Source organism: Mauremys reevesii, linkage group 5, assembly GCF_016161935.1.
Source record: "Mauremys reevesii isolate NIE-2019 linkage group 5, ASM1616193v1, whole genome shotgun sequence".
NCBI classification, from domain to species: Eukaryota; Metazoa; Chordata; order Testudines; family Geoemydidae; genus Mauremys; species Mauremys reevesii.
In genome coordinates, this window is record NC_052627.1 from 123,552,129 (window position 1) to 123,568,737 (window position 16,609).

At 39.2% G+C, this 16,609-nt stretch overlaps 1 protein-coding gene across 14 annotated transcripts in view; it reads left to right on the plus strand.

Moving 5' to 3' along the window:
- The window catches only part of CTBP1 (C-terminal binding protein 1), a 274,979-nt gene that overhangs the window by 215,084 nt on the left and 43,286 nt on the right, over positions 1 to 16,609 (plus strand). For 8 of the 14 annotated variants that reach the window (XM_039541229.1, XM_039541239.1, XM_039541234.1 and 5 more), the window contains one exon: positions 11,382 to 11,536. In XM_039541229.1, the coding sequence (XP_039397163.1) occupies positions 11,382 to 11,536 (155 nt within the window). Of the gene's footprint in view, positions 1 to 5,587; positions 5,679 to 7,171; positions 7,389 to 11,381; positions 11,537 to 16,609 lie in introns of all 14 variants that reach the window. The other 6 variants (XM_039541236.1, XM_039541237.1, XM_039541235.1 and 3 more) reach the window with 2 other exon arrangements.

The following is a 16,609-nucleotide window of genomic DNA, read 5'->3' on the forward strand; positions in this document are numbered from 1 at the left end:
AAGCTGCTGGGTTGACAGCTCTATAAACTGACATCTTCTATTCACAAAATACCTGCAGCACAGGCAGTGGTAATGAAACCTTCCCTGTGTTGCCCCCATAATATGCCTTACTTCTTTTCTGGAGGGAATAGCCTTTAGAGGGAGGGAAAGGTTTGTTATTTTCCATTCATTTGCACAGTTGCTCAAGTTTTATATGGTGTTTTACTGACAAATCAAAAGACAAAGGTCTCTGACTATGTTGCATCCTAAATTCACTTTACATGACCACCCAGTCTTCATCATTTGCCAGCAATGGGTGCTAATTGTGATGATGATGTAGAGCAGGGGTTCTCAACCTTTTTCTTTCTAATTCCTCCCCGCCCCCCTCCACCTGCTATAAAAAACTCCCAAGGCCCGCCTGTGTCACAACAACTAGTTTTCTGCATATAAAAGCCAGGCCTGGCATTAGGGGGTAGCAAGCAGTGCAATTACCTGGTGCATCATACCACAGGGGGCCCCCAGGAAGCCAAGTTGCTCAGGCCTCAATGTCAGTCCCAGGTGGAAGGGGTCAGGGTCCCAGGCTTCAGCCCCATATGGTGGGACTTTAGCTTTCTGCCCTGGGCCCCAGTGAGTCTAACACGGGCCCTGCTTGGCGGACTCCCCGAAGCCTGCTTGCAGGCCCCCCAGGGGTTCCTGGACCCCTGGTTGAGAACCACTGTGGTAGAGGACTGTGCTGCTTGTTTGTTTTGTGATATGGGCAGTCACCACTAAGAGCTAGACTGAGACCACCAGCTCTTCTCACTTCATAGAGAAACTCGGCTATGCTGCTCCAGCCTGGGTCAGATTTGAACCACGTTCCTAGAGGTGAAAGGCTCTGCTTCTGAGACTCAGGATACATCCAGTACTCCTTTGGTAAAGTGCCTTGATATATCTTGGCATAATATAGATTGCTGTTGGAATGACTAGGAGAGTTAATCATTTTGCTCTTAGTACAATTGTTGATGCAGATTGTTTTTCTTGTTCATGTCAGTGGGAGTTGCCTAACTTTTGAAAAAAAGTTACGCCCACTTCCCTTAGTGCCACCATCTGAAAGTGCACTTCCCACCAGGTCCTCTATAAAACATATTTTAAAATAAAGGGTTTTATTTATTTTTATATATATATAAAATGCAATTTCTGAGCCTACTGCAGAGGTATTCATCTTACAGGAAAGTGCCAATAGCTTCATATAAGGGATACAATGCTTACATTTGGTGCTTCTCAGGAATGTCGCTGGGTCATGTTGCAGTATGTGACATGGTGTTCTTGTTGAATTCTTTATTTTGGGACACTTTAACTCATCAGTAATTAGAAAGTGACCATGACTCCAGAGAAAATAAAGGCCAAATTTAAAGCCCTTTGACTGCTCATTTTTTCAGTGCTATGCATATGTTTCAGCCCTGTTTCCTGCTAGTTATAAACAAGATTGTGACTTAAGCCACAACCCTTGCAGGAGTGGGTGTTGCAGAGTCACCCTGCAGCTCATGTAGCAAGTAAGAAATTTGGCAGACTTTAGCCAGAATTCCTCCTAGAACTCCCTGGGATTATACTCTGCCAGACCGGCTCCACCACCTTTAGGTAGGAAGCAATATGCATTTCCTCCTTCCAATTGAGCTTTCGTGGGTGAATACCCACTTCGTCGGATGCAAGTAGTGGAAATTTCCAGGGGCAGGTATATATATGCAAGCAAGAAGCAAGCTAGAGATAACGAGGTTAGTTCAATCAGGGAGGATGAGGCCCTGTTCTAGCAGTAGAGGTGTGAAAACCAAGGGAGGAGAAACTGGTTCTGTAGTTGGCAAGCCTTTCACAGTCTTTGTTTAATCCTGAGCTGATGCCACAGGATTCTTTGCTGCTTTTACAGATCCAGACTAACACGGCTACCCCTCTGATACTCCTTCCAATTGTGTCCAGCCAGCCTCTTCTGCTCAGTCAGAGACATGATCCTGCCCTCGCTGCACTCCAAGTTTTGAGATGGCTAGTAGTTGCACTGTTCTATCCATGCTTAAGGAAAGCACTGCAATGGCCCCTGTATAGAGATGCAAGTGAAGGGTTCCTGGCATTCTTCTGCCTCTCGCATTCTATATACAGCAGTGCATGTCCAGCTCCAGTGTGGCCCTAAAATTAAAAACTGCGCGAAGTAGGCAAACAATCTGACTTCATCTTGGAATAGTGTTTGCAGCTAGTCTGTAAAACTAGTTTCACCACCTGACTTCCGCAAAGACCCACTTCTTCCACCAGACCCAGAATCTTAAAAAATGAAAAGACAAATAGGCTGATGTAGGAAGGTCAAATAATCAAAAGCAATCCCTTTCTCTGGGCCTTCGAATGCATCTTGCCTTTTAGTAGCAAATCCTCAGCTGATGTAAATTTAATTATCATAGCTCCATTGAAGTCCGCTCCTCTGTCTTTTGGATTGTAAATTCTCCAGGGCAGGCTCTTCTGTCTTGATATTTGGGACTTGCGCAGAATTGAGCACACTCAGCAATTAACAAACAGCAAATAATAATAATTAATAAAATGAACAGGCAACTTGTTTTTCTATCTTCCTCTAGATCCTAATAGTTTATTAATTCAAAGCATGAAGGGAGAAAGGAGGTGGGACCCATGTAATGTACATAGGAAACTTAGTTGGGACTCTGGAACAGAAAGTGCTTTCATAAGTCTCTAGCTTTTCCATCAGGGTGATTGGAAAGTTTTGGGGGTTTAAGGAAGTAAAAGCTCCAGTTGTAGAATAGATATGTTGCTAGTTCTAGGGGAAGTTCTGTTGCCTGCGTTATGCAGAAGCTCAGACTAGGTGATCACAATGGTCCCTTCTGGCCTTGCAGTCTATGAATCTATAGTTAGTGAGACAATGGCCACAAATGTAGAAAGCTTCAGTTTCACAAAGTGAATACCTTATTCTTGCAAATACCTCATTATTGTTATTTTGAGAGGTTGGATATTTGCAAATGTCAAACATCTCTAATGTCCTTCTCTTCCCGCCTTTTCTTTTCACGTCAATGATAAAACCTAACACAGTCTTTACTGTTAGTTGGTATTGAAACCTGCATGTCCGTGAAAAGATCTGTCCTTGAAATATGAGGCCTGCTTTTAAGTTCCTGTCATCTCAAAATGGCAGCTCCAAAATGTTGACACTTAGCATACACTATAGTTAGTTGATTTACTGTGCTTTTATTAGTATTTTTGATACGGCCTCTTTCATGTAATTGTTTCTGAGCATGTTGGGTTATTTCACCATGATATACAATTAAAACATTCTCTACGGTCACACATTGTGTTATTGCCATTCATTAATTTGACATTACAAAGGTGTGATTCATATTGTTTCAAGGTTTGTTTTGAAAAGCTCTAGTTAACATTGGGCATATCATCATAGCGTACATAGCACAGAGACTTTAACGTGTGTGATTTTTGTGACAGATGTGAAGGTGGTGCCAGCCAGATTTCATGTGGCTGTTTGAAGTAAATGTTTAATGAATAGGCTGTTTTGTCAGGCCATTATTTTGTTCCTATTTACATAAGCATTATTTCTGCTTATGGATTGCAAAATATGTTGAACAGTTGAATTAATTTTTTGTTATACCCTGTGATAAGTTTGCTTGAAGTTTTTGTGTCCATAGTGACACAGCCACTGTTGTCTGGTTACTGTGTGGAAATATTGTCTGTTTAAGAAGGACCACTGAGTCGTCTTGTTTGGATTTGTCCAACAGGAAAAATGCATCATGTAGTTACATAGTGTCCTGTCATTAGATCCTTTGCATCTTCCTGATATAACACTGCCTGACTGAGTGCTGGTGGGACTTCCTCACACAAGGCAAAATCCAGCCGTGGTGTATGTGAATCCCAATCCCATGGAAATCACTGGGCCAAATATTGCAATGATATACATTTTGGCGGCATTGGCTATATATCGGGTGTAAGTGGTAAAGTAACGTAACTTGCACCGGTGTGGAAAGTGAATGTAACATACATGCTAATGAGAAGGAATGTGGTGTGTATCAGGCAAAACAATTAATGAGAGGATGTAGGACAAGTACATGTGACTGCTTTGCACATCATCAGGTGAGCACTGATCCAGAAACCACACTTTTTGGGTCTGTTATGTTGTTTACAAAATTACTTGATTTTTACCCAAATTTGGTAAACAGGAAGCAGAGTGCGTTCATACCCATAGATCACTGTTACTCCTGACCGAGGCACTGCTCCATCAAAGCACTTCAGCATGTGTTTTACATTAAGCATCTGAGTTAGCCCCACTGACTTCAGGAGGACTTCCTCACATGGTAAAAGTGAAGCAAGTGCTTAAGTACTTTGCTGCATCTGCATTTCTAGGGGTGGACCCAAACCCCATTGAAGTGAACGGAATTATTTTGGTCAATTTCAATAAGATTTGTATCTGGCCCTTATGTCCCTATATACTAGTTACAACTCTGAACTTCCAGTGAAATGAAATGAAATGAAGAGTTCATCTGCCAGCTAGTGGAAATTTGTGGGGCTCACTGCTGCCTCCTCGTAGGTATTTCTATTTGCTACTTCCCTTGATAAACCTCCTTTCTAGCCCCTTAGGGTGAAATCCTGTCCTCTCTGAAATCAATGGAAGTTTTGCCATTAACTTCAATGGGCCAGGATTTCATGGTATGTAAATTACATGCACTTTATCTATCCCTGAATATCAACATGGTGCATAGTCGTCTACTTTTCTTCTTTCTCTCTTACAGCCAGTTCTTTGAGCAGTTTACAGGCAGTATGTAATTTTGTAAGTACTTTGCCATTTACCTCTTCTCTGAATTTGGTTTATCAGAATTCAACAGGATCATGTAAGAACATGTCCTACAAACACATAGTGATGTGGCTCCAAAATAAATTCTAAAATTTCAAATTTTCCTACAAGTTAGTCTTGCAAGGCCACAAATGAGAATTGTAAAATTTGGGATTTTTCTACTGATTTTAAGACAAATGGCGTATTAGCGAACCTAATTTATGACAACTCTGTAGTCATATTACAAAATGTATTTTTGTTTGTTTTAGATTAATTAAGGAAAGGAATGAAGTTACCAAGGGTTTTGTTATGATAATGCCAAAAAGTCGTCTTGATGTTTCACAGAAAAATAAGAGACACATTCCCTACCCTTAAGAATTTACGTTTTAGATGGAAAAAAGTGAGATGAAACAAAAGGGAATAGGGAACTAGGTGCACAGGTTACAGATACAAGCTCATGAGTTACCTGGCTGCCCAGCATGTCTTGATAGTGTGGTGTTCTTTAACTATTTAGTGGGGGTGGGGAAGGGGGAGTTCAGTAGTTTGTGTTTTATTGTTTAAAATTAAAACCACTTTGACATTTTAAAAGACAAGTGTAATAGGAAACGTTCTTTTTAAAAGACATTGTCAAGGGAGTTTTCATAATAAAATAATGGTTTTACATACTTATTCATCATATTCCCCCGGAAGCTTGAGAATGAAAACTCTCCTTCCCAGTGCCCTCCCCATCCCCCTTTTCACTTGCATTCTGGTTTGTTGTTATAGGGTTACTCATGAGTCTTGTGCTTTTGGCATTGATATATTTTTCAGAAAAAAGAGAATTGAAGCATTTGTTTTGAAAAAAGAAAAACACATTTAAAGAATTACATGGACTTTGCAAACAGATATAAGAAAATGAAAGGTAGGTCAAATTTCGGGCCTACAAACTTGACAGTGTCCCTTTCATTTTAACGTCGATGCTTTGACAAAAATTAATGATTCTTGTAGTTACATTAAGCAATGGCAGACAAATGTAAAAATAATATTGTTAATCTAAATAGCTGTTTTTCTTCTATTTCTTCTATCTATGTTGTTTTTAAATGCCAATGAATGGCTGCAAATGATAACCTGATTAGACATCTCCCTTCATTTGTGTAATCTGACTACTTCACTTACATATATAGTTGCTGAGAAAGTGCTTAAAATAAAGGATCAGTGACTAAAATACAGATGGTCTGTCCAGGTCCCAGAGAATTTTTCATTTTAGCATCAACGTTTATGTCTACCTTTCATTTTATGTCACGAAAAAGCCCTAGCTCAAAATTGGTGTACAAGGTCTTAGTTCATGAATGATGGTGTGTGTTGGGATTTTTGTTTAACAAATTTTGGGTGGCTTATCCATTTGTTAAGTTACCAGAGAATAAGAAAAATAAATGCTGTGGATTCATGTAAGGGCTGGATGGCTGATTTGTAGGGCACAACTACCAGGGGAATGAGAGGAATTGGGCATGAGATGCCTTCCCCTCCAAACTGAGTGCCTGAGCAGGTGATCAGGTCATTAATCCCCAAGTCTGTGTGAAGACCCAAGCAATCACTCACATTGCTTGTGTATTAGGTTGATGCTGTGTCAGATTCTGTAATTGAAAACTGGCTTCACACTAGATTTGAATGTGTGTTGTTTTTTTTAATAATCATCCTAATATTCAGTTATAAAAGACACTGTTGTGTCCACATGTAATAGTTACTCTTCACATGTGTAGCGACTGTGCATGGATATGCGTATTGTACTCTGGTGTTATTTCTCTTTCATTTCAGTAAAACATGAACAGTTGTTGACACAATTGCCTTGTAGTGGTGCTGAAACTTTGGCCTCAATGATCTGATGTATTGACAAGACAGACTTGTGTCAGTGATTGCTGGATTGTGGCCTGTTGAATTTAGAGCTGTTAGCAGAAGATTTTTTTTTTAAATACATTAGATAACATTAAGGGCCTGACTTATACCCAGCAAAACCAACAAATTCAGAGTTAAGTCTTCTCACTCCATCTTTAGTGCACACCGCTGTGTCTGGCTTTTCCAGCCCCATATGGTACAGGAGATCACAAACTGTCCTCAGAACCCAAAACACCTAGGCAAAAAGTTTATCACATGACTGCTCTGAACATTCCAGGTATGTCCATTTACAGTGCACCTGCTGTGCTGCTGAATGTTCCATGTATGTCTTAACATTCCATTGATTTCAGTGGAATGTTAATGGATGATGGCAGCACACAGCAGGGGTGGTGGAAAACTAGCAGTGAAAGGGAGAAGAGTAAGGATGCAGTGAGAAGCTTCAACTTTGAATTTCCTCGCTTTTGTGAGTATGAGTCAGACCCTTAATGTTGTTTTAATGTATTTTTTGTGTTTGATTTTTAGTAAAAATTTGAACACGATCCAGGCTACAGAGGTTGCAGTGGATAAGAAGTTTAAAAGATTTGGTTCAAGATTACAGGAGACTGCAAGAAAAGTTAAAGACATGGAAATGAGGATCAAGTGACAGGATGCTATTTTTCCTGAGAATACTGAAGATTGTAAAGCATTGAGAAATCGAATTCATGACCCTGGAAATCAAGCTCAGATTAAGAAATGTCAGGTTGGTAGGGGTTCCTGAAAGTTTGGAGTTAGGATAAACTGAGAAATTTTTTTTGTTTTTGTTTTTGATCATATATTGTGAAGCTGCTGTGATCTGGGGATAGATGGTTTGAAAGTTCTTCTACCTGTATTATGATATATCATATACCTGGAAAAGCCAACCAAACAAAATTGGCTCTTAAATCTGAGTTTAGTATTTTTGGTTGAAGAATCCCATTTTATCCACATTCATTTTTTTGGCATTAAGTTGCATGTTTTATTTTAATACAAGCACGGAAAATATTGCTCTTGACTACACATTTCTTTATCCTGCCACTCTGAGGGCTTGCTGCAGAGACCAGACACATGGCACACCATGACATTTCTAGATAAGAAATAGACAGAATGCACCCAAATGGTGGAAGAAATGGTTTCTTGTTCAGAAGTCTGATTCATAGTGAAACCATGTTTTTCAAATGTAAACTTTAAATCGTTACAGCCATTGAGATGAAATTACTGTAAATTCACTTAAGTGTTGAGTTATTGTCTATAGTTCAGCGATATGGTATTTATGCTGAGAAGTTGTGCAACAGGAAATCTAGCCTGAAGTTTAGGGAGGATTTTGGCAAACAGGATTAGCTGTGTGTTCATGGTCAAGGTCACAAGTTAGACTTAAATTCTGAGGGCACTACTGGCTACACTCAGTCTTAAGTTCTGTAGAGTAGAAGTGTACTTCAAGTTATTTTTGTTACCTTTTCTTTTATATCTTGGGCCTGAGTCTGGTATATCACTTACGACCAATGTTAAACAGGCGTAACTCAGTTACAATCCATGGAGTTACACTGACATAAATGAAAACACAACCAGGCCCCACGTGTATTTTTTTTTAATGATCCCCTTTTGGAGGAATCCTTATTTTAAAAAGTGGTTTTCTGTTGCGTTAGCAGTTCAGTATTTTGTGAACTCTGAGATTGGCTTTTTCTGGAAAGTGCCTGTAAAAATGGCATTTTCTTACTCAACCATTCTGCTCTCTGTGTTTATTCAAAGTCGTATCTGCTGTCCTACTGACATATTAGTGTTGCAAAACTATTAGAGGGACAAGGTGGATGTGGTAATATCTTTTATTGGACCAGCTTCTGTTGGTGAGAGAGACATGCTTTTGAGGGCTCCTCTGAGTTATATATATTGGCTTGTTCATCATCAGTAGTTTTGGTCCAAAGTTCCAGTTGCAAGTATCTTTATTACTGGTGATGAGGCGTGAGCCCAAAAGAATCCAATTTGTCTCTCAGACCTAGGTTAGGTTTGCTGGACTGGTGATTAGAAAAAAAACATCTTTTACTTGTTACATGACCAGTTGATAAGAGAGGCAATAAAACTGGAATCCCACAATTATTATTTGTGCAGTTCCTTTTCAAAGTGTAATTGTACTTTATTGCACTTTGGGTTACGTATCAGGATACCAGCAGTGATTCTGTAAGTTACTTTACTTTGAAAGCATGGCAAAGTTCCAGGTGAATTTACAGTGGGGGCTTTCAGTGAAGTGCCCAAAAAGGATCAGTAGTTGTCAGGCTAGTGGAAGTAAATTTGTAGTGGTAAGTTATATATTCATGTGGTGTTCACGTTCTGTATTATGCACTAGCATATGATGCATTTTTAAGAAAATACTACCAATATCAAGGATAGCACATGATCTTTTGTGGATGGTGCAAATGACTGGTAGGCTGTCCTAGATACATGATTCAAGAAAAGCCAAAAAGAAAAGGTCTACATTTTGTTTCAATCATACTTAACTTTTGAAGCTGATCCAAGTACATGTATATTAAAATGAGCACTGAAATTCTATCACTAAATAGAACCCTGCTGTCTTACCAAGGAGGAGACCCATTGTGATCGATAATGAAAATTGATATCCTTGGCCCTTTCTTGAGAGAGAAGGGTTTTCATGAGCATCTCATCCACAGAGCGCCGTTGCTGGTGGATGCCTTGCCATCTTTCCCTATTCTGTGAATAACACAGTGCTACTCCATTTTCTTTTCCTATACCATTGCTAAGCACCACTATCAGACCAACTTTGTCGCACCTCCTTTCATCTGTCAAGATGTTGGGCGGCCACATAATCTTATAACTCCATTGGCCTGACCAGTCTGTTGGGAAGGCAATGGGACCAAACAGATTTAGGTGGTGACCAGATATGAAGGGGTTTGTAAAAGTCCATTGCCCTCCTGCTCTAAGCTTGAGAGATCCTGCTGCGGTTTGCTTTTGAAAAGAGGACAAAAATATCTAGTAATATTTAAATTGAAGCCAAGAGTTATTTCTAGATGCCTCTCAAGGGATTTTGTGCCATCTAAAAAAGCATGAATATAGGAATAATTGGAAAGAGTATTAAGTGGATTTAAATTTTGCTGACTATAATACTTTTTTTTCTTCAAAGGTAAAACTCTTTGAGCAAGTAAATGGTTTAAATATGAAATCATAATGTAGGACTAGACTGTATATTTACAATCTACCGAGTAAGTGGCAACAAGTAGCCGCACTGCCCCAGGAACAGACCAGAGAATGATTTTTGAGTTGTCATTTCTTTAATGGTTCCCCCATTCCCATTCGGCACTTCAGTGCTAGTGGGGAAGTAATCCACTATTGGTATGGGCCAGTGGTAGATCCCCCTCCACAGCAACTCGGTTCTTTTGGCCAGCACCTTTCCACGGGATAGCCAGGGCTCCCCCTGTTCTCCACCCACCTGCACAGTAGACAGAGTAGCAGTCCCACAGAGGCTGCTCAGCCCCCCACACTCTGTCCCATGAAGCAAGTAACCTGTGCAGATGTGGAGGGGGCAGGGACCCTCATCCCTCCTAGCTCTCTTGCACTAGTTTTAAGACTAATTGTTTAGCGACTGCAAAGCATATAAAATTCATACTACAACTATAGAAATTATAATGGATACATGAGGCATTTCAAGACTGCTTCTCTTGCAGTAGTTCAAACTGTATGTACTGTAGGGGAAAAGATTACAGTATTCCCTAGCTCTTGTATTCATTTTCCCTTGTCTATTGGAGAGAGTCATTTTCCTATAAATGTAATGGTTTAATATTATTGAAGGTTATAGGAATCTTTCCTCAATTAGGTTTGCATACTTATAATTTCTATGCCATTAAAAAGATTTTCAAAGTATTTTCATGATGTTAAATATTTTTTTTGTTTCTAGCAGCTTGGAATCTTGAAAATGAAGCCTGCATCCGTAACTCATTCTTTCCCTCATCCCTCAATATGTATATTGCTTTATCATCATACTGTTGTTCATAAGAGCTGCTATTGGTTTTGTTTTAGGAAAAAAACAAGTACTGATGCATTTATTTTGACAGATCTCACAGAAGAATTTTAGGAAGTTCATAAATTAAAAAAAGGACCCTTTAGGTCAGCATTATGAATTTTTACACTGGATCTTCAGCAAATCACACAGGATTGAATTAATCATTTCTCAGTGTGATTTCAGTCTCAGCAAATCATCTGTAAACATAAACTGAATGCTCAGTGAACTGAATGCATATTACGTTATTCTATAAGTTTCACTGTCACAGGCCTGCAGAATATTTTTATCGTGCTATTTCAAGATTGCAAAGTTGTGAAATCCTGTCAGTGACACCTAACCCAAGATTTGTACAGATACTACTCAGTAATGCAGTGAGGTCCTGTCTTTAGCAGATGACTGCACTCTTTCCTTGTTGTTTTCAGTCTTATGCAGTTCAGGGCTTAGGATCTTGAGGCTGCTCTAGTACTTTTACTCGATGGCCTCAGAATGTATCCACGCAAACCTATCCAGTGGCTGCTTCCCAGCATTTTCTTGTTTTCTTTATTTTATTGTTTACTGCTGAGAATAAATTGGTTCCTGATTTACTAGCTTTTATCTCTTGAAATCTTTATTTGTCATCATACAAATATAGAGGTTAACTTTTCATTTGTTATTGAAAATTGCATTTTCTTGATTTATAAATAATCCCGTTTCTCTATTTCATTGTAGGCATTCGACCTCCGATCATGAATGGGCCCATGCACCCACGCCCTTTGGTAGCTTTGCTGGATGGCAGGGATTGTACAGTAGAAATGCCTATTCTGAAGGATGTAGCCACGGTGGCATTTTGTGATGCTCAGTCTACGCAAGAAATTCATGAAAAGGTAAAACATTTCAATCACACTCCTGGCTGACAAGTATAATATCAGTGTTTTTACAGTTACAAGAGAACATGTAAGTTACAGCATGTTGGTTAACAGTTGAAAAGATACCCAAATTGGTCAGGAATTAGGCAAACTTCATATAGAGGGGAAACAGAGAGAAAAATACCTTTATTCAAACACAGTGAAATATAGCCCTGGGCACTGTGCCTTAGATGGGACATTGGCCTTGTGTTCATCCACTACATATAGTAGAATTTCATTCATAGAGAGAATTACAGTAGCTGAGAAATAGTATGTATATTGTAAGTACTAGTATTACAGCATATAAATGGAGAAAGCAATAAAGATTTCCCTCTCAGCCATAGGTCCCTCAAACTTTGGGTGGGTGCCTCATGCACTGAGAACTTACACTGCAGTAAATAATTGCTGAAACAAATTTTAGCAAAAGGTTCATTATTATTGGGGTTGGATGAATAAGCTGCTATTCCAATTCAGGCATTGCTATCAGCCACTTAACTGGCCTCCCCCAAAAGTTCAAGAACCTGTGAAACAGCCTGGGAAGGGGAAGGGAGGCCTTCCAGGTTTGTTAAGAGACCGTTATCTAGGGCCGTCACCTGGCTTGTATGCCTGTATTCCTTCTTGGGGGACTGGTGTCATGGTAAGGCCTGCTCCCCACCCAAGTTCCCTGGCATTTTCTAGGGGAGGAGAACACCTCACTCACTTATTTCAGGAGCAATAGGATGGGGATAAACCCTGCTACTCTTGCTGCTCGCTAACAGACCAGGGCCTCAAATGTCCAGTATTGCCAACTTGGGAACTAAGGAAACCTTGTCTTCCAGCTACCAAAAATCGGTGCCGTATACAATGAGCATGATAGCAGAGGAGAACTAGATGGGGAAACAGGGATTCACCCCACAAGAATGTCTTCCCTCCTTGCTCCCTGAAGGTCAGAGGGAGGTGTAATGGCAGGCTAGTGCAGGCTCATATGCTAACTTGATGGACAGGTCAGGTAGGTGCAGCTAAACAAGTGTTTCTGTGTCTGCTGCAGTGAGCTCTGCTTCCTGATGCAGATGGAGCGATATGTGGCTGAATATGTTCCAAATGTTAGGGATTCAGTCTGTGTATTGAATTGAGCTAATGTTCTTGCTCCTCTGCAAATATATATTGGTCTTGTCCCTGTCTAATAATTGTAAAATTTAGGCATGTGACAGTTAATGGCCCTTTTTTTCAAATGTTAGAAACTGAAACCGTAACTGAACAATTAACTCTATTTATATTCTTACAAAATATAGCACTGCTAAACCTTTAAAGGGTGAGAATTTTTATATGTCAGAAAGACCTAATCATTCTTCAGATGGCTGTATATTAAAGATAGCTCTTGAAAGTACAAACAATAATCGTTTCCTTTCAGTTATTAACTGAATGACTCTTATTTTATGCAGTGCCTTTCTGGTATAATCAAATCAATCAACTGTTGTGCTCATTATTTCTTTAGCAATTAGATTTCTATCCAAAAAAAGATTTTTATTGTTTTAAACTCTTGAAAATTAGAATTTTTAAAGGAAAGCTTGATGATATCCTTAAGACATAAAAAATTCTTTAGACTTCTCTTTATATAGTGGCAAAACAGCTAGTACCACCATGTTTATCAACAGTGCAGACTTGTATCCCTCATTCTTATCATGTTTAAGGGAAATGTTCTTTTCTTTTTTTTCTTATGGAAATGTTCAACAGAGGAATGGCTGCATACTCCTTAAATGCATAAATAATTCCTCTGTGGATATCTCTGTTGTGGATTCTTGGACTTCCTGTCTTGCCTTTAAAAGTCATTGTACCATAGTCCACTGTTGTCAGAACCATTATCAAGAATTATCTTAAATATTGTTTTCCTGCACTATCAATGTTGTCTTAGTTTCTCTGACTCAGTTCCCATTGACTGATTTGATTTTTATTTATTTTGAGATATAAAGTAATCTTAATATGGAGAGAAGACAGAGAAATAAATTCCTCACTCTAAAATGTAGATCCCATTTCACTTTTCTGAATATGCTTTCTTCAATATGCAGTTGATTTCCCACAGAGTAGAAGCCACTTTAAAAGAAATTATGCTTCTGGAAGAGCTATCTTTTAATAATAGATTATAAATTAAGGGTCCAAGCTGGTGAATTTTTAGTCCTGACCAATGCCCATTAAAGTCCATGGGAGTTTTTCTATTTACTTGAGTGGTCATTGGATTAGGCCCTTAGTGTTCTCTCCCTCCCGCCCCTTATGCAGAATCGATGATGTTTTGGAAGAAATGTCTCCTCTTGGTAATTTAAGGGACAATATCAACTTAGCAAAATGTACGGCAAAAAAAAAAGATGTCATGATTCTTTTTAATTCCCATTGAAACAAATAAATATTTCCAGGTAGTGTTTTCAGTTCAGACATTTCAACACTGTGCAAATACATGAGAACCTAAAAGTGTAATTGACTGGAAACTACTAGAAACAAATGTGAGATTTACCATTCTGTCTTCTTTGGATGATTTGAGAGAAATGCAGAAGAATAAAACAACATCATAAATATTTAAAATGTATTTATATTTTTAATTTTTATTTAATTTTTAAGGATCTAAGAGATTAATTGTAACATATATAAGGCCATTTCTTATTCTTTAATTTAAAAATGTATATATTTTAAACTGACCAAGTTTGGGGTTTTTCTATTTTTAGGTACATCCATATTTAAAACAGACTGCAATGCATATTGCTTTACATTTATTTTAAATTGTCCTTAAAAAGTTGTTCTAAGCTCCTCATTTTTGTGTCCTACCTCAAGCCATCTTCATAGGAGGTTAATATGAGTAATAGCTGGATCCAATTGTTAAGGAGCTAGGAGGAGATGTGATGGGCAAATAACATAAATATTCTTTAGATTGCTTCTTTTTGTTTCTAGATAACAGCAGTTGTTCTAGATAACAACCTTGAGGTGGACGTGGTTGTTTATGTTGGCACCTGCAGCCCTTATACCTTCAAGTGATTTCTTAACTAAAATCCAATCAATAGAATCATTGACCTATAATGCCCTTAATTTCTCCAAATTGGAAGTCTCCTACCCAACAAAAACACCTCACAGAAGATATTAATATAATTTGTATAAATTGTTAGACTGATGACCTTTCAGAAAACTATCAAATGTATTTCTTCGAATCCGTGGTCCAGACGGAATGAGCATTCAGAAATTCAAAATTGTAGCTGAAAGGGGCACTTGTTTCAAATTCTAGCTTGAAAATTCTTCAGTGACTGAAATCTAATGAAGACTGTTGACCTTTGGTAACCTCTGATGGAAAGGTCACGGTTCACATTTTGGGTTTTCTAATACTCAGGATCACAGAATTCATGTAACAAATCCCAATTTGAAGCTCCATAGGAACACTGAAATTAATTGTATCACTTATTAAGAGCCCAGTACTGCATGGTGTTGAGCATCCTTTATTTCCATTGTCTTCAGTGGGACAGGAGGGAGCTCAGCATCTCTCAGGGTCATGCTCTAAAAGTATCCATATTATTATTATTATTATTATTTACATAGCACAATATTTGTGCATGATGCTGTACAAGCAAAAAATATTTATCTCACAATGTTTAAAAACTAAATTCATACACAGCACAATATTAGGATGAAGTTAATGTTGCATATGAAGTTTATATCTTAAATGTAACACAATATTTCAGTATTTCCATTTTAAAAAAAAAGTATTAAAATAAAGAAAATTACAAGGGATTTGCTGAACAGTTCAATAATTGTTTCACGCTTTAAATTCAGATTTCTGGCCATACTAACAACTGTCACTCTGTGCCACTAAATTATTCTGTTGTTCAAAATATGTATTTTTTCACATCTACCGTACCCTGATGCTAAACAAGTATTTACATCAGACCATTTTAGGGTATGGAGGAAAGGAAGGAAGAGGGAGAAATGGTAGAAACCCAGGGAAAAGGGAGTAATTTACTGATCTCAAAAAAGCATTTTTCTCAATAAAAACAGAATTTCTGTTTCATATATTACTCGTTTTTTTGAAAGATATAAGGGTCTGCTATGAAAGCAGGGTGAAGATCAGAGGTGTAACAGTGTTGGGGGGAGATTTTAGAGCAGATAGGCAGAAGCAAAAGGATTGGAGAACAGTCTGTATGTTGGGAAAGCAGGATATTAATAATAGACAATGGGCAAACATTACCAGTCTTTACCCATTCTCCTGTTGTTCCCCATACACTAATATAGGAAAAACCTCTCAGTTTCAAATCTAGTAATTTTCAACTGTAATGAAAATAGTTCTTCTATAGTTCTTCTCTTGGACAGGTCACTTTACATAATCTAAGTAAACCTCACAACACCGGTATGAGGTTGTGGGTATTATCATTCCCATTTTACAGATAACTTTTTGTACTTTAGTTTCGTTAAGTGCCTTGTTCAAGACCACAAGTGTATGAGCTGGTATTAGAACTCTGTGATCGTGATAATTCAAAACTCTCATGTTCAAAACACTGGACCACAACACCCCATGGTTGCTACTTTGGAGGACACAGGGCTGCCAATGGGGGAGGGGGGGAATGGGACGGGGACAAAGGGGACAATTGCTGAGAGACCCAGGCGATTTAAAAGGGCTCAGGACTCCCGGCAGCTGCTATCGTGGCAGCAGCCGGGAGTCCTGGGCCTTTTTAAATCGGCCGGGCGGGCTGCAAGACTCCTAGGCGCGTGTGGGGCGGTACCGGCAGCAGCAAAGGCAGCCAGGCGGCCATATGGAAGCCCTGGCCATGCCAGAAAAGCGCGCCCAGCAGCGCAGCTGGCAGCTCACTGGACATCAGCAGCGCAGCCGGCAGCAGCTCACTGGGCACCAGCCAGCGCAGGCGCAGCACCGTCCAAATGTCAGGCCTTTCTAGGGGGCCCATTGACTGTTCTGCCCTGGGCAGAGCTGTCCCAGGGTACAGCGAATCGGGGTGACCTCTCTGGGCTGCGCGATCGGTCCCAGAAGTGACGGATACGGCACTTCCGCCCCGGGCCCTGCATCTCCTCGGGACGGCCCTATTCCTG